The sequence below is a fragment of the Mustela putorius genome, unplaced genomic scaffold, assembly GCF_011764305.1.
Source record: "Mustela putorius furo isolate JIRA1106 unplaced genomic scaffold, ASM1176430v1.1 tig00003899_pilon_pilon_pilon, whole genome shotgun sequence".
NCBI classification, from domain to species: Eukaryota; Metazoa; Chordata; class Mammalia; order Carnivora; family Mustelidae; genus Mustela; species Mustela putorius.
This window is the reverse complement of record NW_025422048.1, coordinates 16102222-16126512: the sequence shown is the minus strand read 5'-3', so window position 1 is coordinate 16126512 and position 24291 is coordinate 16102222. Positions and strand designations below refer to the sequence as shown.

General features: G+C 43.6%; 1 protein-coding gene across 2 annotated transcripts; it reads right to left on the bottom strand.

The window, feature by feature from the left end:
• Window positions 1-396: 396 nt before the first annotated feature.
• Window positions 397-23614, bottom strand: MOSPD1 (motile sperm domain containing 1). 2 transcript variants are annotated; one of them, XM_004778402.3, is made up of 7 exons: window positions 23465-23605; window positions 17301-17344; window positions 10941-11198; window positions 10751-10826; window positions 8873-9087; window positions 4144-4305; window positions 397-2116 (listed from the first exon to the last, which is right to left on the bottom strand). In XM_004778402.3, the coding sequence occupies exons 3-7, from the start codon at window positions 11092-11094 to the stop codon at window positions 2085-2087; spliced, it is 639 nt and encodes a 212-aa protein (XP_004778459.1). In that variant the 5' UTR covers window positions 11095-11198; window positions 17301-17344; window positions 23465-23605; the 3' UTR covers window positions 397-2084. The 2 variants fall into 2 exon arrangements, with proteins under 2 accessions (XP_004778459.1, XP_004778458.1); XM_004778401.3 differs by lacking the exon at window positions 17301-17344 and having other exon boundaries at window positions 23465-23614.
• Window positions 23615-24291: the final 677 nt, after the last annotated feature.

The following is a 24291-nucleotide window of genomic DNA, read 5'->3' as shown; positions in this document are numbered from 1 at the left end:
AAGCACGTGACTATTACCTATTCAAAACTTTTTTAAGATTTTATTTATTTATTTGACAGAGAAAGATCACAAGTAGGCAGAGAGAGAGGGGGAAGCAGGCTCCCCACTGAGCAGAGATCCCAATCTGGGACTCCATCCCAGGACCCTGAGATCATGATCTGAGCCAAAGGCAGCGGGCTTAACCCACTGAGCCACCCAGGTGCCCCACCTATTCAAAACTTTTAAACAAATTAATTCCCCTGGCAAATTAAGAAACCTAAGACATTTTAGCTCACCTATTTCACTTTTTACTTTTCCTGTTTAACTCACAGGGATAGGAGACAGCACTAGCAAACAGGAGACAAAAGGGAATTCCTCAGAGGCAACCAGAATGAAAAGCGTACATCGGTGTGAAACTCAGGCCTCCATTTTCATTTATTTATTAAAAGTAATTTCTGTCCTTTACAATGTGTTGCCTCACACACACACGCACTCACACGCATACACACCTGTGCACACACACGTGTGCACACGCACAGAGGACTTGAAGGGGACAGAGAAACAAGGATAGCCTCCAAATGTAATTTTTTTTACAAAGTTTAAAATAGATTACATTTCTGTGCTTTTCAGTCATTATACAATGTACAGACATAATCCATTTAATAATGATTTATCTTTCTCAAATTGTTAAACAATGAGGATTTTCTATGAAAGAGTATACGTAAAAGCTCTCACTTTAGAAGCAAAGTGCTATTTCCTGCAGAAACCCACCTCAAGCATACGTTTTGTGTTTAGGTATATTCCTTGAGAAGACAACAGTAGCAGTGCCTAAGTTCGTTCTATAAAAACACCTGAAAGATGATTTTCAAGAGACTCAATGCGTTGTGCTCTCAGATAAAAATCCTAAGTCAAAAGATCAGTTCTTGTGACAATAACAGTTAGAACTGCGTATATACGGTAAAGATCAAAGAGGCCATAAAGAAATGTAAATAGTTGTGCTTTGGGGACTTTTTTTTTTTTTTTGGTAAAGTTGTTTCAATAAATAAAAACTTAAAAAATGTCTCAGTGACTGATATAAAATAGACACGTATCAAGGATTTTCTATACCTGGCTTAGAGTTTAAAGGTGAAAAACACAACATCTGGCATCTGGTAATCCCAGGCTGGGCCAGTTGCTGACAGTCAGGCAAAGGGTTAGCAAGAACCAATCAGGGGCGCCTGGGTGGCTCAGTGGGTTAAAGCCTCTGCCTTCGGCTCAGGTCATGATCCCAGGGTCCTGGGATCAAGCCCCGCATCCAGCTCTCTGCTCAGTGGGGAGCCTGCTTTCTCCTCTCTCTCTGCCTACTTGGGATCTCTCTGTCAAATAAATAAATAAAATCTTAAAAAAAAAAAAGGAAGAAATGATCAAGTGATTTTTCTCCTCCTAGTAACATAAAGCCCGATCCAGAGGTAAAGCCAGGGCAAACCAAGTAACTAAACAAATGCCTAGCTTCCTTTCAAATTCTTAGACCAAACAGAGAAGCCATGCTACTTCTGTGAGGGTTAAAGAAAACCCTAGATGCTTTTTCCTTTCTTTTTTTTTTTTTAACCCTCCACACAGTAACTGTAAAACTTATTTTAAAAACACCATGGCAACTGTTTATAATGACAGAGGACAAGGTATAATTTACATAGTAACATTGCTGTTTGTAGTTAGGAAATAAATGTCATTTAATGTTCAGGCTGGTTAGTTTGCTCTCAGTTTGCTCTTTCAGGCCTTTCACTTTGAAGGACCTTAAGAATCAAAGTGAATTAGGAAAAAAAAAAAGATGACAAAATAGCAGATGTTTTAATTAAAGTCTTTTGCACAATAGCTTTAGATATAAAAAGTTTCTTCAAATAATTTCCTAGGGGTCGCTCAAAAGCATCCTTGCTGTCTGTGACATAATGAGCTGGAGTCCTTCCAATAAAATTAGAGAGTAATTTAAAATATATATTATAGTTTTTCAATTACTGTAAATCACTCAATAGTTTGTCGCATGTTAATGGAGTGAGAGAGAGATAAAAGGCAGTCCACATTCATATTTGCAAGATAAGTTTACTTCAGAAGTCAACTGAATTCCTTGCTCATGTTCTAAGTATAGCCATTGTGATAAGACCTGGAAGAAAAAAAAATTGGAGAACAGTTAAAGCCAAGCATTTTACCAAGTCTTCCATTCAATAAGCAATTGTCTAGATTTCGACGAGCAAATAAACTACAGCACACAGATGGGCACTCTACCAAGAATTCAAAGTCAGTTTGAATTTAGTTGATATTATACAGAAGAAATCCAATTTACAGCAACGGGCAGTCACTGGATAGATTTAATTAGATCACTGATGTCTGGCCATAGCTAATTTTTTAACCATCAAATATACCTCCCACTTTATCCAGTCACATCAGCTCTAAGACCAGCAGATGTGGCATTTTTAAGGTGTCAGTAAAGGCAGCCAACGTCATTAACAAAAACATGTTGAGCCCATTTGTATCCTAGGGCTCCAGGACCGCGAAGAGGCAGGATAGTATTCTTGTTGGGCTTGTCTCTTTAGAAGAGACTCCGTACATGAAACCAGAAAAATTTAGTAACGTAAGAATATGCTCAGTCCTAAATAAGTGGTTTAAACATACACACACACACACACGTAAGAATATGCTCAGTCCTAAATAAGTTGGTTTAAACATACACACACACACACACCATGAATGATAATGTACAGAGAAGAGGACAATTGTAGGACCAGGGCAGGTCAGAAAAGATGCTCCAAAAGCTAAAACTGAAATAAGATGGGCAGAAATGATTGGAAAAAAAAAAAGGCAAGGCGATCAGCAGGCATTCCGGGCGTGGGGACGGTGAAGCAAGGACAAGGAGGTTAACCGGATTCTCAATGAGCTTTTCAAATTCCATAATTTACCTCACAGGCTGTGATCAAGGATTTATACAGGGAATCAGCTGGACAAGATTGGCTCAGAGGTCTCAGGGTGGAGAGTCTCACATGCCCAACTACGGAGTCATACTTCTTTCTATGGACTAGAGTCCTTGACGGCTCCCAAGTAGGAAGGGGCAATGATGAAACCAAACCAGAATGGAAATCCATCTGGCAGCAATGCAATGGAGCATTTGGGGGGTTAAAATAACTGGGGGGGGGCGCAGAAATAGGAAGAGAAGGTAGGAAGCCAAACTGAGAAGACCATTTTGAAATTTAAAGGGAGCATAGGGGCGCCTGGGTGGCTCAGTCGGTTAGGCGTCTGCCTTCGCCTCAGGTCACGATCCCAGAGTTCCTGGATCGAGCCCCGCACTGGGCTCCCTGCTCAGTGGGGAGTCTGCTTCTCCCTGTGCCCATCCCCGCTGCTCATGTGCTGTCAAATAAGTAAACTCTTTTTAAAAAAAATACAAAAAGAGAGCACACTGAGGTGTACTGAGAGGATACTGCAGAGTCGGCCTCTCAGAAGACGTGACAAGAGATGATGAAAACAGCCAGCCATGACTGGAACCCTGATCCCTGACACATGGCAGGGACTGAGTAACTGTTCAGTTAAACGAATTACAAGATTTCAAGCCAGGATGACTGAAAGAATGATATAACGGGAAATCTGGGAACTGGTTTAAAGAGGAAGGTTCGCAGTGTTCAACAAGGCGGTACCATTCACCTTTATCACTGTACACACTTTGTCTCAGTGTTTCCCTGGGATCAGTTCCCAGAAGTAGAAATGCTGTGCCAGCCAACAGGTGTATTTTACATTTTATATGTGCTTTACACCATCGCAAGTCAGCAAAGGGAAGACAAGTGAATACAGTAGCAGGCACTAGCTCAATCAGCTACAAAGAACTCATTGTAGGGGGTGCCTGGCTGGCTTCATCAGTAGAGCATGTGACTCTCAATCCTGCGGTCGTGAGTTCGAGCCCCATAGGTGTAGAAAGGACTTAAATAAATTTAAAAAGAAAAAAAAAAGAACGAAACGTAAGCTAAAAATGAAATCTTAAAATGCACTTGACCTCAACATATGCTTTTGAAGCCAGCTTACTTGTTTCTCTTAAAAAACAAAACAGAACAAAACAAAACTGGCACCAGCACCACTCACCATGACCCTGTACACGTGGAACTCCCCCTGCCCAGCACCTCCCACGTAGAACTTTGGACTGCTTACCTAAGATATAAGCAGCCACTAATTTTTGATTCACACTCAAGTGCAAGCAGACAGGCACCAGTGACTCCATATCGCCCAGCGTGGGAAGCATCAGGGCACCGATGCACACCGCTCCCAGGAAGATGGTCAGCAGGCTCGGGCCAGAGGAGACCACTCTGTTCTCTGTCAAAAGACAAGAATTCCTGAGCTTGCTTCTAAAAGCGCCCCAAGACCAAAGTTCACTCACAGACACTGTCCCCACTCACCAGGATGCTGGTTTTGTCTTACTTCTCTGACTCTTTGCCCATCATGTCCATGCCATAGGGACGTGTCTGCTGGACTTATCTGGAAGCCCATAACGTCTCTGAGTCGTGACGGAATGGAATGTTGAAACGGCATTGTGAAGTCGCAAGTTCCTACTGAAAGGTCACCAGCCTCCCCCTCCCCCCACCTCACCTTCATTAGAAAGTGTCCATGCATCATGTGTGTGTTTATAAAAGTACACAAGCAGAATTTTTAGAATGGGCTAGAAATGAAAATGGAAAGCCAATGGATGGCTTGTGTCTTACTCCACTCGGGAGCCTGCTGCCTTCTGAGAGTGTCTTTAGGGAGACAGGTTAACCCAGCTGTAGCATCCGGCTACCATTTTTGAAAATATTAAAAGCAGCAGAAAAGCTCTACTTGAAGGTTTTAAAGCTACCTGTGGGGTTGCCTGGGTGGCTCAGCTCAGTTGGGGAAGCAGCTGCCTTCGGCTGGGGTCGTCCTGATCCCAGGGGCCCTAGGATAGAGCCCTAGCCCCATGCTGGGCTTCCCTGCTTAGAAGGCAGTCTGCTTCTGCTTCTCCTCCTCCCCCCTGCTCGTGCTCTCTCTCTCTCAAAAAAATTAAATCTTTTTTTTTTTTTTAAGATTTTATTTATTTATTTGACAGAGAGAGAGATCACAAGTAGGCGGAGAGGCAGGCAGAGAGAAAGAGGAAGCAGGCTTTCCACAGAGCAGAGAGCCCGATGCGGGGCTCGATCCCAGGACCCTTGGATCATGACCTGAGCTGAAGGCAGAGACTTTAACCCACTGAGCCACCCAGGCGCCCCTCAAAAAAATTAAATCTTAAAAAAAAAAAACCTACCTATAAAAATTCTTGTTCCCTGCTCTATCCCATTTACAGCAAAGGAGGAAGCAGAAACGTTAGCTGGTGGGTGTTCTGCTAAATGAAATAAACCAGCCACAGCAGGATCAATACTGCACGATTGTACCTCCCTGAGGAATCCACAACACAGTCCGACTCAGAATCAGAGAGCAGAGCGGTGGTGACCAGGGACTGGGGGTGTGTTTAAAATGTGAGTTACTGATCAGGGGCATAAAGGCTCAATTAAGCAAGACGAGTAAGTTCTACAGCTCTGCTGTACAAAACCGTACCTATAGTTAACAATACCGTATTGTACACTTGAACATTTGTGGGTGGGGGAGATCCCGTGTTAAGTGATCTTACTACAATGAAAGAAAACTTTAAAAAAAAAGGAAGAAAGAACAGTAGCCGGGCTGTGGTCCTACAGTGCTTGCTATGTGTGTGCAATGTTCACATCCGTGTTTTTAAGAAACCCGGTAACAGCATATTGTCATATAGTTTTCCCACTACCCTTCTGTCATTAAAAGGAATAGCCAACAGCAACACAATCTTGTGTTTTATTAATGAAATAACACTGTTCATTTCATTATTAAATGCAGCTTTTCTAAATTATTAATACCTTAGCTGTTGTGCGAACTTTAATGGAGCCTTGCCAAAGCCAGATAGGTGAAAACAAATTCAAATTTTCTAGTGATTATTGCTTGAGACGAAACAACAGCATCAATATCAAAAAACAAGTCTTATTTTAGTTCGTGAATGAAGTAGCTTTGTATTTGTACTTGCTGCAGAGATGAGCTTTCAAGCTTATCTATTTGCATAGATACTTGAAATTTTTCAAAGTGGAAATAAATGGCTTTTCTTCTGATACTACAAGATTGTTGTAAAAATTGTATCGAGCTATAGAAAACATAAAGGTTCCCAATCAGTCTCACCCTCCTAGAGAGAACACTGTTAACAGCTTGGTACAGCTCCTTTCAGATTTTATAAATACCCACATAAACATGTTTAAAAAAATGTTTTTTTAACATAAGTGAGACCATAATATGCCTACTAGTCTATAAACTGTTTCTCCTCTCAGAAATATATACGAGCCTCTTTATAGGTCAATGCATAACCATCTATCATTCCATCAGAACCTTGTAAATAAATGTCTGCCTGGCATCCCATCTTATGAATATTCATAATTTAATCCAATCCCCAACTGATGGACTTTTAGGTCATTTTCAATCTTTTATTATTATAAACAATAATAAAGAGTGTAATTTTCTTAAGCCAGAGGGCACGGACTCAAAACATTGCATAGAAATAGCAGTTCATTAGTAATGTAATTAAGACAAACCCACTAAGATTCAGCTGCATCTTTTCAAAACATCTTTTTAATAACATGGGCTTTGGTATTTTGTTAAAGTATGCTTTGTGGGTTTCTCTTAAATTTCTGTTAAATGAATTTATATATATATAAATGTACTTATGCACATAGACAAGGTCTGGAAAGTAACATGGAACAGTTACATAAGCAAATTTGTTAAGTGTGTGGGATTGTAGATGTTTTCCTTTTTGAATTTGTTACTGCTATGTCTTTTATAGTACAATCAACTCGAGAAGAAATATCTCATTTTCTTGCCTTCTGATACATTTATAAAAATACATTTATAAAATCTAAGTGTTTCACGATCTAGCCTCTGACCACTTTCTGGCTGGTTCACAGAGACCCCCAACATTGTCGTACTTGTGATATGTCTAATAATCATTTCTCTAAAGATGTGCAAAAATAATCACATTTCAAAACATCCCCCCAAACAATCTCAATTCATTTCAACATTTTAGTTCAAAGACACTTAATGAAAAAAAAAACATAGAATTTTACATACTGGAAACCACATGTTAATTTACTATTCATTTAATAAACAGAAGTGAAAAATATCACTTGGTCCACATGGATTAAATCAGGCACCATTATACTCTATTAACAAGGAAAACGTCCCTTGGTTTCCTGCCACACTATTAGAAACATGGGGGTAAACTCCTTGCAAAAAGGACATGTGGGCCAGGACATCATATGGGGGCTCTACTGTGGCATCGCCCTTGCTCTGAAGAGCGGCCAGAGCCATGGAAATCTTGTAAGACAAAGCAAACCAATCCAACGGACCCTACCAGAGGAGGAGTCCCGCCCTCCTAGTGAAACCCCGCCCTCCTAGTGAAACCCGGGCACATGACTCTGTGCAGGGGGCACTCTGCTCAAGGCCAAGGACAGTGAGAATTAACCACACAAATAAGGTGCTAACAGGGTGCTTGTCTTCACTGAGCTTCCTGACATGGACGGCTGAGAGAGGTTTTTTCCCCCCAAACAGAAACCACCTCATTGATTTATCTACTTTTACAATTAGAAGAATTCTCTAATATCCTTCAGATACGAAAGGTTCACTGTCCAAGGAAAATAAGAATAAAATGCTCAATTAATACTTGTAATTATTTAGCCTTTTAGGATTATTTTTCACCTAAATTCTAATAAGTTGTAAAATAAAGGGCTCATTGTATGACTTTTCTTATTCTAGAGGAGGCATCTTTAGGGGGGGAAGATTCCATTTCCATAAACATGTATAAGCCAACTTCCCAATACTGACCAGAGATCAAAGTGACATTTACCAGAGGCTCTCTTTCAGTTTCAAAAGATGAAATTCTGGTCCTATCGGTCAGTCACAGTTGCTGGGAAGCACTCTACTGGCTACTACAAGACTCTTGAGCACAGTAAATCAAAGAGCCATTACTCCCTGTGTTATCCAAATAAACACTAAGATGAACAAACTGATAGGGGTCTGTGAATTAATGGAATGACAAGTAGATTTGTTTTTAATTCCTCATAGATAATGTTGCAATTTCAAGGACAGCTGCTATCACATTCATATATCACTAACAGAAAAGTTTCCATGTTTCTCTATGGAAAATTTTATCTTCCTCCTCTTAGAATGGGGTTGGAAGGAGATAATGAGACGTTAAGAGGGAGGAGGAATGACGTCCAAACAGTTGCATATGAGGATAGTGTCAATGTTGAAAGAATATATCATAACACTTCTGAATATCTAAGCTGGGAAGGAAATGAGGAATGGAGAGGGATTCAATTAATAGCCCACAGGGGATATTATAATCTACTTAGTTTAATTAACTTCAACTTTAATGAGATTTTTTTTTTCAAAATAATATGAACAGTGCACCAAGCTTGGCCTATTGCCAAACACAATCTCTCTCCTTCTTCGAACTAATTAAATGAGAAAGGATACGGGAAAGTCACAGAAACAAAAGTATGTAATTGCCAAATTGGGCTAGCCTTCGAAAGTACGGGGCGGGGGGCTGCATTCTTGGGTCGACACATTTCAGAGGCGATAGCCACGCTCGCCCTCTCCTCACAGCCGAGGCGGCCGAGAGCTTCTCTCCCCATTTCAAGTCCAGCTCTAGGCCTCTTGCTCCATTTTCGGTACCTGATCTCTAGTTCGGTTCCGTCCTGAAGTAGTTAATTAGGTGAAAAGTGGCAGATCATTTTTCTAGTAATGATTCTTAGCTCCCTGGTGATTTTCCAGTTAGAAATGCGTTAAGAGCGCCAATGGCCTTTAAAAGCAACCCCAAAACTACCTGGTTGAAAGGACTGCTCAAAAAATAAACTTTCGGTTAAATGTTCCTTTATCCTTTTTTCCTCTTCTTCCTTTTGTTCTTTTGCAGATGGGAGAAGAATAGCCACCACCTCTTTCCTTCCTAAAGCCTTCCTCTGGCTTTGCTCGGAAACTTGGAGGCGGAACTTGTCTTTTACACCATAGTGACAGGATTGAACATCTCTATGACGGATCACACTGAAAACATTAAAAAAAAAAAAAGGCTGTTTAGGTTTCCTGGGGCCTGTCAAACAGAAGTCAGCCCGAGATTTCATACAGGAGAACATTAACTAACTGTAACCAAATGCTCAAATACAGAAACTTGCTAAGGAGGCTTAAAAAAAAAAAAGTCCCAGCATAACCCAAAAGGAAATGGGTGATTCTAAAATATTTGATGAAAACACATACTCTACAATATAAAATAAAAGTCTGAAGTAAAAGAATGACAGGTAAAGACAATTCCTTTTAGCAAAGACATTGAATCCCCCCTGAGATCTGCGGGCAGCAGTGGTTACCGAATAGGACACAGGAGATGCTTTCTTCCCCCACGAAAGTCTCCTAGATTTCTACTGCCGCTCACACCTAGACCCAATACTGAAAGTCTGTGCATGCAGGTAAAAACAAGCAACTAAATAGTAAGTAACCAGTACAACCAATGCTACAGAAGGCTAACAATGTGCTTCTGTCTTCCTCTGAGAAGAGCGTAAAGCACTTGCAATTTTATGAGAGCAATCTACAATTCTGTTGATCTTACCTCATTCTTAATAGAGAACACAAACCAATTAGGTCAAAGATAACACATTTATTTGGCAAGAGACTACATTTCTTTGGAGTAGTCCTTGCTTATTGTGTATTGAATGAAAATCTAACGAAACCTGTGAAAACACATCCTGTGAAGATATATCATTTTACGGCTATGGGAGGACAAAACTGTATTAAGAAAAAAAAACAAAAAACAACCTCTGCTTCTCGTTCTCACGGAAGGTTTCAACAAAGGTAGCTTAAATTAAGAGCTGGTCCATGGATCCATCTGGTCAACACTAGCTCCAAAGTGAAAATTAAATATGAACAGCTTGAACAAACAATCATTTATCTGACACTTAATTTCTGACGAAATTATCTGGAAGAGCTCAGATAACCTTTTACAGATGAGTAGTTACACGCCTGCTTCCTGTTTGTAGAGATTAACTTCCAGGCTTATTAGCGAGATATTATTTCAGATGAACTTCTATTACCATTGTTCTGTGAATGTAGCAGTGTTAGCTTCCCAAATGTCACTATAATATTATAGGATGTCCCAAGGAAAGCTAAATTCCCTGTTATAGCTAGAGAAATTTAAAGGAATGAGTTAGAACTTGACCTTCGTAAGCGACCCCCGCTGTGGCTACAAGCACAACTGAGGAGATGTTCATGGAAATAGTAACACGCCCATCCGCTCCAGCATCATGAAATATTACTAAGGATTGAATCGACCTATTTCGAATATTAGGGGCTTCTTAAGAATTGTGAGGGACTGGGTCACCTGGGTGGCTCAGTCAGTTAAGTGTCTGCCTTTGGATCAGATCATGATCTATTTCAGGGTTTCCTTCTCCCTCTGCCCCTCCTTCCCCCCACCCCTAGCCATCCGCACTCGCTCTCGCTCGCTCACTCTCACTCTCACTCTCTCAAAAAAATAAACAACCTTTAAAAACCATAAATAAAATTTTAAAAAGAACCGTGAGAAACTAAAAACTTCCAGCAAAAATTCAAAATGTAATAAATGCCTAAGGGGGTACAGCTTCAAGAAGAGATCCTTTTCAAGTTAAACACATAAATACTAACACACTTAAAACATGTTACCAGGAAGGGATTTTTGACTTACATATCCACACAACACTGAGGCTTTACTGCACCTGCAGAATCAGCGACAACATACTTATTTGGAGTAGTACACAAAACTGAAAGAAAAAGTCACAATGGCCATTAGTGGTGTTTCTTTTTTAATTAGTTTCTACAAGTAAACAATTAGTAGGGACCAGTTACAATCCATAAAAGAGACCTAGGAGACTCACCTTTGAACTTTAAGGCAAACTCATAGGGATTATACAGAGTCAACACCTGCTTATGTGTTGACTGGTCATCTGCATAAAATATTAGCTCCGTGGGAAACACAAAAACAGGAAGATTTCCTTCCACTAACTCTGGCTGTCTTTTTTGTTGATGCATTGGCACTGAATCGCCCTTGCTGCAGCTTCGGTTTTTATAGTCTCAAATCTAGTTGGGACTTTTCTTAAGTCAGTTAGTTAAAAACTCCAAAGCATTTTGGCAATCTAGAAAGAGAAGAAGAGAGAAGGAAATCGAATGACACCTGTTTTCATTTACTCCAACAAAAAGCATGTTCAGCTTGCATTAAAACAGGTCCCCGAACCATTTAAAGATGCCCTTGGACTTTTCCTCATGGCTTACTTATACAGCTTGTTTCCAACTATGCAAAGAAATTTACACATGCTCCTTTCACGCTCAAGCTTTCAACCTATGATAAATTACATAAATGCTAGGATAAAGAACTCTTTCTACCTCAAATTAATCACCCTCTTTCAAGGAGATGAGATCAAAGGGCCATCACTCTTTTTAAAAAGTCGGATTTCTTAAAAAGTAGAATTTGTCTTGTCACAACTGATTTTATGTGAGCTAATCCAAATTATCAAAGGCTAAAAAATAAAAAGCAAAGAAAGTTTCTGTGAGTTCTGGGAGAAAAACACTTTTACACTCTTTTCAACAATGCCTTGGTGCCTTCTGGCAGCATGGGTGGGAGAGTTCTTTTCATCTTTTTTTCCTACCAAAAACCCACGACAAGAAAAAATGTCTTGAAAGGAAGCCGAATATCCAAACTTAAGGAGTCCTTGGGAGTTTTCTATGAAAATTCAAAGTCAGTACGTAGGCTCTGCCATGCCACAAGCTCTGTGCCTCCCCTCCTGCGTCAAGCACACAGGCTTCAGAGCTATTTTCTTCCAACTTGGAGACCTTTTGTTGCTGTGTTTACTTCCTCATCTAATTTTAATCAACAACATTCTTATTTAGCTAGTATCCTAAGAATGTGGCTTCTGAAAATGCCAAAGCTAAAACAATCTGATCACAGAAAAAGTCTGATTTTCCCTCTGTAGATGACACCTTTAAAATAGGCCAGACACCATTGCAGACTTTGTGTTCAAGTTCCCACACCTTCCAGGAGCGCTGTAACACAAGATTCAACTGCTGGGTTCCGTTTGAGGCCCTTCCAACTTTTATCAAATGAGATACTGTATAATCAAGTAGGCAAATTTTTATGTTCTTTCCGCTGAACACCTGTTACAAGCCAGGAACTCTGTCAGGAGCTGTGCAGATACAAGGATGAGTAAAGCACAGGTCCTGCCTGCAGAAGACTCAAACAGAAGGGCCCCTGGGTGGTGCAGCCAGCTGAGGGAGCGACTCATCGTTTCGGCTCAAGTCACGATCTCGGGGTCATGAGATGGAGCCCCGCATCAGGCTCCACGCTCAGTACGGAGTCTGCTTGGGATTCTCTCTCCCTCTCCCCCTGCCTGTGTTCTAATAATAAATAAAATCTTAACAAAAGACTCAAATCTAACCGATGAAACAGTATTTAAGCTACCTCTATTACAATGCATATCATTATCTATAAAGCAGCGGGGAATCAGAAGATTACATGAATAATTCTACCTGGAAGAGAGTCAGGGAGATGACATTTGAGGTAGTCTTTAAAGCAAAAAAAAAAAAAAAAAAAAAAAAAAAAAAAAAGGCAGGAGCGCCTGGATGGCTCAATCGGTGAAGCGTCTCCCTTAGGCTCGTGTCATGATCCCAGGGTCCTGGAATCAAGCCCAGAAGTCGGGCTCCCTGCTCAGGGGAGGGCACCTGCTTCTCCCTCTTCCCGCCTCCCCCTCTCACGATCACTCACGCACTCTCTCAAATAAAATCTTAAAAAGAAAAAGAAAAAAAGGCATTTACTTCTGTGTTGGGGGAAGGCACAGGTAGGCAGGCACAGAGGGACAATGTGCAAGTGAGGGACAATGCTGGGGAGACCATAACCCACAACCTGTCCCAGACCATCATGCTGCTATTTCCTATCCACGTACCCTACAACATGCTCACATGTAGCTCATGACGGGGTGGGCTGGGTTTTGGGGCTTTTTTGATCGTGCCAAAAGAGCCTATTGACATTTTTGTTAGTAAGAACATGTAATATGTGCATCATTCATACCAGATCACAAACTTTTTATTAATTACATATACTGAATTAATTAATACATGCAATGCTTTCAGCACTCACTGTAGGCCACACAACGTTCTAAGTGTTTGCTACGGTTATTAAATTAGGAAGAGACAGCGACAATAATGTCAGCAGGCCTCCTGCCACAGCCCAGCATTTCCACTCTAGCTAATGAACTCTCCGCTCTAATACAATAAAACGAAGATTATTCTGAAAAGCATCTGTTATGAAGTCATTCTAATTTTGAGTTTTTATTTGCGACATATTTCTCTCTCTCTCTCTCTTTTTTTTTTTTTTTTGGTAAGGGCCATACACATTTCTATTTGGATAATGTGCTCTCAGAAGTTTGGTATAATTTTTTCAAGAGAAAATAATTAGCTCTATTACTTTCTTAGTAAGCTTGGTTTTCAGAAAAACAACATCCGAGTTTGCCATCACTAAATAGTATTCAACACCTCATTCTAAAACATTAGGATGAGAATGTAAGGGCGCCTGGGTGGCTCAGTGGGTTAAGCGTCTGCCTTCGGTTCAGGTCATGATCTCAGGGGCCTGGGATCGAGCCCCACGTCAGGCTCTCTGTTCAGCTTCTCCCTGATCCTCCTCCCGGTTTGTGCTGTCTATCTCAAGTAAATAAAATATTAGGGAAAAAAAGGACGAGAATTTAGCTTAGGATAAAAGGTGGCATGGCATCTCTAATTTCTGAGAAACAGTTTAGTCAATAAATATTGGTAAAACCAGTATCAACCTGAGGAGGGGGGTTGAATTTACCCCTTATTGCTCACAAAATTCCAAAACTTTATTAGGGTAAATTCCAAATGGATAAAAGTTTTAAATGTAGAACGAGAAATCCATAAAACACTAAAAACCATAGGAGATTTTTTTTTTTCTTTTCCAATCTGAGTCTTTCTAGCAACCAGAAACCAAAAAATATTGATAAACTCAACTATCTAAAAACACTTAAAAATGCCACATGGGGGCGCCTGGGTGGCTCAGTGGGTTAAGCCGCTGCCTTCGGCTCTGGTCATGATCTCGGGGTCCTGGGATCGAGTCCCATATGGGGCTCTCTGCTGAGCAGGGAGCCTGCTTCCCTCTCTCTCTCTCTCTCTCTCTGCCTGCCTCTCCATCTGCTTGTGATATCTCTCTGTCAAATAAATAAATAAAATCTTTAAAAAAAAAATGCCACATGGAAAGAAAAAAACAAAAACAAAACAAAAAACCACACCCAAAACCAATAAAAAAAAAAAAAACCAGTCTACATAAAGCCAAGGGAACTTTTTCAATCATAAATTAGGTCTAATTTCCCTACCAGATATACCAGAAATATAAATTACTATGAAAAGGCACTCAACAGAAGTAAACAAATGCTACAATATTTCACAGAAAAGGACAAACTGTTTTTAAAATTCCCAGAGGAGGGGGAACCTCTCACAAGAGAGATACACATTGCTACTTGCCAGATTGGCGCTCAGTCAACAACTTTTGGGAGCCCGTAGTGGGAGCCACCAGGCCTGTTCTGCAGGTTGCTGACATGCTGACTCTACCTGCCACGAGTAACACCTGTGCCCTTGGACCTGGAGATTCACCATTCTACTTCTAGGAATTCAGCTGGCATAAATATTTGTCTTGTGGGACGTCCCGAATGTGTAAGAGTCTCTATTCTCAGTGCTGAGGAGTAAATGACTTAGGGGAGGCACACAGAACAAAGCTTGGCACTCAACAAGGGTTAGCTGTTGTTGTCAAGAGTCAGAGTAGAAACTGCCCAACTGTCCCTTAAGACGGGGGGGGGGGTTGGGGGGGATGTCACGTGATAAAGTAAAATACAGCCATTCGCTGGGAGGCCAGGAAGCTGTCAGAGAGAAAAAGAGAGCTCTCTGTGTCGTGTAGGTATGGACTGACAGTCAAGTGCAGTACAAAGTGAGAAAAGCAGGGCGTGATGTGGTGTTGAGGATATCTGTGTGGGAGGAGGTTGTTTCCGGGCTCTGGGTAAAAGATCTTTGGAAGGGGGTTCCCGGGTGGCTCAGTCATTAAGCGTCTGCCTTCAGTTCATGATCCCGGGGTCCTAGGACTGAGAACCGCATCGGGCTCCCTGCTAGGTGAGGGGCCTGCTTCTCCCTCTCCCACTGCCCCCTGCTTGTGTTCCCTCTTTTGCGATCTGCCAAATAAATAGAATCTTTAAAAAAAAAAAAAAAAAGATCTTTGGAAGGACAGCCCGGGCTGCCCCTGGAGAAACTACCTGAGTGGCTGGCGACAAGGTGACAGGGCAGTTTCCTCGGGATACCTTTGTGTACCTTTTGAATTCTGAACCCTATGAACACCCATTCAAAAGGTGTGTGTGTGTGTGTGTGTGTGTGTGTGTGTGTGTTTAAGTCAAATTAAACAATAACTCCTCCAGGGCCAATTTTGGAAAAGGTGCCCCAGTTTTGAAACTCAAGCAGGAATTTAGAAACAATGTGTGAAAAAATCTCTGTTAATTGCATTTTCCAATTCATGATCCTTTAATAACATGGAAAGCCTGAAATGATGTGTTAAATACCACGATTTCAATTCTTTAAGCTCCTCTTGGATGCAACAGAAACTCATTACACTGAGAAAAACAAAGGTTTAGCAGGACTTGCAAACTGCGGGAAATGTGCAGCTGTTACAGAGGAGGAGGACATGGTTTATAAATCTGACTGGGCAGTCAAAATTAACCACACAGAACAAGCCCTGAACTCTTCCAACCTTAAGGGGAAAGTTCATTGGCACAAGTCAGAGTAGAAATTTCGCTAGCTTTACATAACGGCTTAGCAGAATTCTTACTCTGTTCATTTTGAAGGTTTCTCTGGACGAGCTGAATATATACACTTTGCCCCACGAATGGTGATTAAGTAGGCTGTCCATTCCCCCGGCCACTGTTAAAGAAGTGTTTCATTGGTTCTTCCCAGTTTATTCTTTTTTTCAATCCCTGTTCCCATCTCTCATTTATCCTGGCTAATGGAAATCAGCCTCAGGTCACCAAGCACAATATTAGAGATTCTGCCGACAAACATAAAAAAGCAGAAAACCTGCCTCTAATGGATGGTCTTCTGGAAACCAACACTTTCTCTTTGCTCCTGTCCATACTGCAAAAGGACAGAGTGTAAAAATTCTGGGAACAGATTATATACTAAGCCTTTGGTAAAACCTTACTCCAAATTGGTTTATGAGGTTGCTTTCCAAAAGTCACACACACACAAAGTCGAAGAACGTGGGGCACCTGGGTGGCTCAGTGGGTTAAGCCTCTGCCTTCGGCTCAGGTCATGATCCCAGAGTCCTGGGATCGAGCCCCACATCGGGCTCTCTGCTCTGCAGGGAGCCTGCTTCCTCCTCTCTCTCTGCCTACTTGTGATCTCTGTCAGATAAATAAAGAAAAAATCTTAAAAAAAAAAAAAAAAAAAAAAAAAGTCGAAGAACGTGAGCTCCCAGCCTTCTCATTTTACTGCTGAGGAAAGCAGGCCCAGTGACAGTTAAAGGACTTACCCAAGGTCACACAAAGTGCTGGTGGCAGATCTCTGGGCTCCAGACTCACACTTCCCTAAATGGTTCCATCTCCTGTGTCTCATTTTCAAAAGTCCTGCCTCTGATCCTGTCACATTGTCACACATGCCCTCATCTCTAGAAAGGTCCCTGCTTTTCCAGAGTCATTCTCAAAGGAAGAGCCACAATTCAAGTCTTGATACATGTGTTTCCTTTTCAGTTTATTTATAAAGAAAAACAACTGAAAAATAGTTTCACTTACCAAGTTGGGTGTGCTTTCTTTTCCTGATTAGGAAAGATGATCTAGGACTGACAGTAACTACCTATGAGAGCATTAGTAAACAAGGTTTATTCTGCATTCTACCTGTCTGGGCACCAAAATGTTCCTCATTCTTCAAAGCCTCCTTCAAATTCCCCCTTGGTGGTCTTCTACTTTTCTGATCTACATGATCTCACTAATTTTATTACATTCTCTCTTCATGTACTTCCTGCATTGATGGAATATTCTGACATTTGTTTTGTGTGGGCTCATTTGGACTCCCCAGACTTCAAGCACCATGCCATATTGTTTTTCTGTGGCGGTTTTTGGTTTTTTCTCCTCCGATATAGACCCAAGCTTGGTATTAGGCACTCAGCAGATACCGAACTTGCCAGCTTGCCTACAGGTACTTACTAATAACGGTTTCCTCCGTCAGGGACCACTCCTCCTCCTCACGCCTGAACACATTTTGTCCAAAAAAGACAGGAAAAGGATCCCAATTAAAGGACGGTCAATCTAGGGTAGCTGCTTACTGTGGGTAAGTAGAGAACAGAGAATCTGCACCCCTGGCTGCATCTCCCCTCCCCGCAGCCCTTCCGTTTCCCTCTCCTCCTTATTAGCTCTGGCTCCCTCAGGGCCCAACTAGGCTCCAATAGAGCCCCGACCTCACGGAGACACAGAGCAGCTGGGAGCTGGTGATGCGGGAGCTGCCTTGTCCTTTTGCTCTGTACCAATGGCACAGAAATGCAATCGTGAACGCAATTCGAAAGAAAACCTTATGTGTGTACACCACCTTGTGACGAGTTTGCAAACTACTCTCTCTCTCTCTCTCTCTCTCACTCTTTCACACACACACACACACACACACACACACACAGCCCTAAACACATCAAGTCCTCAACACTCCCCACCATCAGTTCAGGGAGATTAGTACCCCAACGTGTGATCTTTTTTTCTGTTTTCCTCACATGAGATGGACCAGAAGGAGAAAAAGATCAGACCTGGAGATAAATGGGAGTTTCGATACCTTTGTTCACCAGATTCAAAATGGAGATTCAAAACAGAAACCACTTTAAAGGCCTACTGTCATTTACCCTACCCCCCTTTTTTCGGAAAGAGAGGGTTGCAAGAAAATCACATGAAATAAGAGGTCCTTGGGGTTTCTTGTGCTGCAGTGGTTTCAAGCTTTAAACAGCTAAGGATCATCGCAAGTCCAGCTTCCCCAGGAACTGGCAACCCATCTGCTGGGCTCCTCCCTGCCATTCCCAGCCTCTTCTGTTTACTCTGATTACTCTCCACCTCTGGGCCAGCTCCCTTTTATCTGGGCAGGAGGACTATCTCCTTTCTCCATACTTGGTGTGGGCAGCCAATGGCCAGTGAAATACTAAAGAGTTAAGAGCAATAAGTTCTTGGGGCGCCTGGGTGGCTCAGTGGGTTAAGCCTCTGCCTTTGGCTCAGGTCATGATCCCAGGGTCCTGGAATCGAGCCCTGCATCGGGCTCTCTGCTCAGCTGGGAGCCTGCTTCTCCCTCTCTCTCTGCCTACTTGTGATCTGTCAAATAAATAAAATCTTTAAAAAAAGAGCAATAAGTTCTTCTGCTTTAGTCTATTATTCAAACCTCTCTCTCTCTCTCTCTCTCTCTCTCTCTCTCTCACACACACACACACACACACACACACACAACCTCTCTTCCTTCCCATTTCATCAGCTCTGCTCTCTTCCTCTTTAAATCTCCGGTACCATCTATTAGGATTTTGAATGGCTGGTATACTCCTAAAGTCAAGTCTTTCAGGGGTACCTGGGTGGCTCAGTGGTTATAAACCTCTGCCTTTGGCTCAGGTCATGATCTCAGGGTCCTGGGATGGAGCCCCACCTCGGGCTTCTGGCTTAGTGGGGAGCCTGCTTCTCCCTCTCCTGCTCCCCCTGCTTGTTTTCTGTCAAGGAAAATCTTTAAAAAAATAAAGTCAAGTCTTTCACAAGCAACGTTCTAATGTCCACTTTATAGGTTCAATCATTCATTGTGTGGTATTAGGCCATTTGGTTTCTATACATGTCCTAGGTTTTTCATGTAATTTGATGTCTTACCAATGGAACTGACCTGCTACAGGTCAGTGATGACAGGCTACAATCTACTCAAGGAGGAAAAGTTAAGCAGTATGCATTTTAAGACTTAAAAAAAAAAAACCAAGGATATCCTCCAGCAACATCAGTTTTAAAAGCATTTTTCTTTAAACTAGTTATTTCCTTTGTTTTACAATATCTCAGGGTCTTCAGGTATTTCAAGATGTGTAGTTCTCAAAGCAAAATCCCTATGAATTCATTATATGAAATGCATGTTGTGGAGGACCTGGGTGGCGGTCAGTTAAGCGGCTGCCTTTGGCTCAGGTCATGATCCCAGGGTCCTGGGCTTGAGTCCTACATCACATTGGGCTCCTTGCTCAGCGGGGAGCCTGCTTCTCCCTCTGCCCGCCACCACCACCAACCCCCCCCCACTTGTGTGCTAACAAATAAAATCTTTAAAAATAAGAAAGAAATACATATGTTGCTACCTATGGCCCTCTCCAGAGTCTTAGAATCACAAGTTCACTCATGGAGCTTTAACTGAGCACGTATTATGTGCTAGGCCCAGTGCTGAGGAATATAGAGAAAAAATGAAAACAATTTCTCAGCCCTTGAAAATTTCAGTCTAGCAGGAAAAACAGATATACATGGTAATTAGGATAAGATGTGACAAGTGTTAAAATGCTGATAGATAAGAAAGCTCTAGGAGCATAAAGAAAGTGCCAGGCTGCCTTAAATAGAAGTTTGCAGTAGGAGTGGGGGGTGGTGAATTCCAGGAAGAAGATGTGTAGATGCATGAAAGGGACTCTTAAGATGAGCTTTGGCACAGCACATGGTTAAAAAATAGCCTGTATGGAGGAGTGGCGAGAGATGGTGAAAAAATGCTGTAAGCCAAGTTTGGGGTTGGAGACTTGCTTCTGGGTGCCAGTGGTTCTCAAAATGTGGTACTGAACCAGCGGCAGCAGCTTCACCTGGGAACTTGCTAGAAAAGCCAATTCCTGGGTCCCAGGCTAGACCTACAGCCCCAGAAGTCCTGGGCGCGGGGCCCAGTCATCTGTGTTTTTACAAGCCCTCTGGATGATTCTAGGGCATACTGCACCTTGAGAACCACTGCTGTGGGCGATGGTTGGAAACTTCTGAAGGGTCTTAAGCAGAGACCGGACTAAAGAAGATCCGAAGTGGGAATCTGACCAGTTAAGCACAAGAGTGGACTCCGGAGCAGTTACAGGAAAAACCAAGTCACCCCCGAATCAACGCGGCATGAAGTGAGGGCCTAGACGAAGGCCATAGGAATGGAGAGGAAACCAATTTTAGAGAGGTTTTACAGGTGGCCCAGATTCAATCAGATGACTCGGAAATAGCTATCTAAGGGTTTTCACATAAAAGCTGTCACCTTGTCGAAGGTATCAACCACTAGGAGTTTTAAAAAAGGAGTGCTCCACACAGTCCCTAGAAAAAGGCGGGAGATGGAGGACAAGGTCTGTGCTTCCACAGCGTCAAAAGCAAAGGGTGCCCGGGTTTATTCACGAGTCTTCTTGGTCGGCTTGGCCGTTCGACTTCTCACAGGCAGTCAGTCAACCGGCATTCATATTAACATAAAAATGTTTTGTGAGGGGTGCCTGGGTGACTCAGTGGGTTAAACCTCTGCCTTTGGCTCAGGCCATGATCTCGGGGTCCTGGGATCGAGCCCCGCATTGGGCTCTCTGCTCAGCGGGGAGCCTGCTTCCCCCTCTCTCTTGGCCTGCCTCTCTGCCTACTTGCGATCTCTGTCAAATAAAATCTTTTTAAAAAATGTTTTGTGAACTGGGTTAGCGTGAATCAATCCTTGAGACTGATAATTTCAGGACGCGCGTGCAAAATTAAATCTCAAATGCTGCGAAGCTGAAACAAGGGCATGGGTTCTTGGGATCTAACCAAGGCACGGCCAAAGTGAGCGCCTGCTAGAGCTTTCTTTTCATCCTCATTTCATCTCAGATCACACAGCCCACTTAATTCAGGAAGAACCTGGGATGAATGAAAGAATCACTCTGCTATGCCCCAAAGGTCAAGGAAGTCAGGTATAATTGTACTTTCTAATTTGGGAGGCAGGATTCAGCTGAGGCAATCTTCAATTTCCTGACCGAGAGGAGAGAGGGGTCCAGGTCAACCCATATGACTAATTTACCTAATGAGAATTTTGCAGGGCACAATCCCTATTTCTATTAGGGCTCTGAATAGCTCTTGTGAAGGACTGCGTGTTCTTCCAGCTGATACCAATAACTTGGCTTATTTGAGTCTCTTATTTTGTCCAAGAGTATTCCCCAATCAAAAACTGCCCTGTTTTTATGGAATTTGAGAGCTATGAGGGACCCTGGAGATGAAAACAAAACTTTCATATTACAGATGAGGAAACAAAAAGCCTCAAAGAGTAAATCACTTCATCTATTTATTGTAGGACAAGATTCTCTAGAATACTACAAGGCAGCAGAACAAGATTCAGAGCAATGCAGATCATCTGCCCATTTAAATTTTAGACAATATTTAAAATGCCTCTATTTTCCATTTTAAACATTAAAAAAAAACAGAAAAAGAAGAGTAGCAAATTACTTACTTTATTGGGCTATTAGAGGATGGGGAAGATTTTCTTGTAGTTTCTTAATTGTTTTTCAGAAACTAGAGTTAAGCGGCACCTGGGTGGCTCAGAAGGCTAAGCCTCTGACTCTTGGATTTTGGCTGAGGTCAGGATCTCAAGGTCCTGAAATCAAGCCCCACCCTGGGCTCCATGCTGGGTGTGGGGCCTGCTTAACATTCTCTCTCCCTCTTACCCCACCCTCTCAAAAAAAAAAAAAATCAAAAATAAATGTCAAAGCTTCAGGAGAAAACAATTAAAAATTTAAAAAATTTGGGAAGAAAATGTCATGAACAATTCAAGGGGAGAAACATGCATTATTTTATAAGCTATTCTGTTTTTGGTCTTCACCTACAAAGGGGTAGCTTTATACTAAATATTGCCCATTACATCTAATTATATATTACATGTGAAGAGAATCTATAACCACTACCCCTTACAGATTTAAGAAACTCCAAATTTTCAAATATCCTGGTACCTGAGTAAATCTTGTATTTTGAGAGTTCTAGAAATTCTTCAGAAACTAGTTTAATCTTGTATCCTGTTGGGCATGTACACGTGAACAACAAAGGCACATTTGGCCCATTTCCTGTTCTCCAAACCTCCCATTGCTTTCTACCACAAATATACAGTAATCTAGAAGTTGGTGTCCACTCCCTAGTCAATATCCTGTATATAGCATTTTATAGGCAGATTTCCAAGTACTTAAAGGAAACATAGAGGAGATTTCCATCATCAAGTATATATTAAATTCCAGGTGCTCCCTGGCTGAAACAGTAGACTTTTCCCCTTCTCTCTGGAATTCGCATTAAGAACGCAATGCATTCCAATAGAACAGGGCTGCTTTTTAAGCAAGAGCCAAAGGATCCCATTTTCCAAGTCTGGGGCCATCTCTTTATTTCCCTCAAAGGTCAAAAAATCCGGGACCGCTTTCATGTACTATTTTGCCCTCTCGCTCCCCGAGGTGAGGTCTCTTGGATTCTACTGGGGCAGAAAAGCAACTTCAGTCTGGAGGGGGCAGACGTCAGTTTACCCAGAGGGGAAGCCACGGAACATTGAAAAAGAGCTGGAAGGCTGGAGATGAGTGTGAACCGGTCCGTCCTAGGACTGGCGCTCCACCTGATCGGGCCCTGCCTTTCCAGCCTTCGTCCCCACACCGGCCGGCTCCATGTGAAACCGGTCATGTGAGCCTGTTTACAGCCGAGCAGCTGGTACAACCATCAGGATCCGTGCGGAGGTACAGGAAGCGGGACGGATGCAGGCCACGTACCCCTGCCACCCCCCGCCACTATTCCACGAAGGCGTTCGCTCTCCCTCTCTGCCTCGCCACCCCACTTTCACCTCCCTCCAGCCATCCCGGGACGCCTCGCTTCAGCTCCGCCGATTTCCTCCCAGTTGCTCGCCGGGGGAGCGGGAGAGCGGGGGAGGGGTGGGGGGGGCGGGTACCGGCCGGGTTAGGAGGAGGAGGAGTTAGGGCGAGGACGGTGTCACCCCATATGGGGAGTCAGCCTCCCTCCCCTAGCCCTCCTCGCCACATCCGCCAAAGAGCTGTCCCTGGAGCCTCATCCCCGGGGCAACCGAACTCTGCCGGGCGGGCACCGGGGGGATCCCGAGCCTGCTTGCCTCCACCCGGGCACGGCAAAGGCGCGCACGGGCCGGCCGGACCCTGACGCCGGGCTCCGCGGGCGGCGGGGCGGCTGACAGTCAGAGATGGGGCAGAAAGGGCTCCATCTGCCCGCTCCCCGCCTCCCACCCGCAGCCGGGCGCCGCCGAGCCCCGCCGTCAGTCAGAGCCAAGCTCGGGGGCTGGGTACGGCTCGTTCTCTGCGCGGGGTCTCTCGGCAACGTAACTTCCACGTCTTCCCGAAGTCGGAGGAAGTGGGTGACGGGACGGTGGGGGGGGCTCTCACCTCGGCAACACCGGCTCCTCGGAAAGCAGCTGCCACTGCTCCTCCGGTCCTTTGTCAGCGTCTCTAGGCTGCACTGCCTGCTGGGATACCGGAGGACTCAAATGCCACCTCTCTCCGCCCTCGAGGATGAGCTGCGGCTGGGGGTGGGTGGGAAGAGGGAGAGGAGGTGGAGCGGGGGGCGGGGCCGGCCCGGGGGCGGAGCCTTCTTGCTCACCTGGCCTCTCGGGTTTTCTCCTTCTCCGTGATCCAAACTTCTTCCCGCTGTCCCGGAGCGTTTCCTCCTCTGCCCTCTCCTCCCGTCCCCTCCCGCCGCCCCTTGAGGAGACCGGAGACCCTCACTGAGGGTCGTTCCTCTTTGCACTTGTCGGGCAGTCATTCTCGGTTCCCTCCTCCCCCTTCTTCCCCCAGGCACGCGCGCGCACACACGCACACACGCACACACATGCATACAGGGCGTACCCAAAGCTAGTTGACTGGACCGCCCAGACATTGCTTATTAACCACCTTTCTCCACTGCCTCCTCAGGGCTGCAGATTCTGTGTCGGGCCCCATGACTTTTTGCCTGGAGCTGCGCGGTAGCCTCGTGGTTGGGCTCTCTTTGCTTCCACGCTTGCCTTTGTCCACACCGTCTCCTAGATGGCAACCAGAGGGATTTATCTAAGATGTACAGGTGACCTCATACTTCCCCGCTTAAAACCTTTCAATGTCGGGGCGCTTGGGTGGCTCAGTGGGTTAAAGCCTCTGCCTTCGGCTCAGGTCATGATCCCAGGGTCCTAGGATTGAGTCCCACATAGGGCTCTCTGCTCTGCAGGGAGCCTGCTAACTCC

Coding starts and splice junctions, on each gene's coding strand:
- MOSPD1 (XM_004778401.3), bottom strand. CDS start 11,094: ATGCATCAACAAAAAAGACAGCCAGAGTTAGTGGAAGGAAATCTTCCT. Junction 10,827..10,940: donor GTTTGCCTTAAAGTTCAAAG/GTGAGTCTCCTA, acceptor TTTTTCTTTCAG/TTTTGTGTACTACTCCAAAT. Junction 4,306..8,872: donor TGAGCAGTCCTTTCAACCAG/GTAGTTTTGGGG, acceptor GTCTTTTGACAG/AGAACAGAGTGGTCTCCTCT.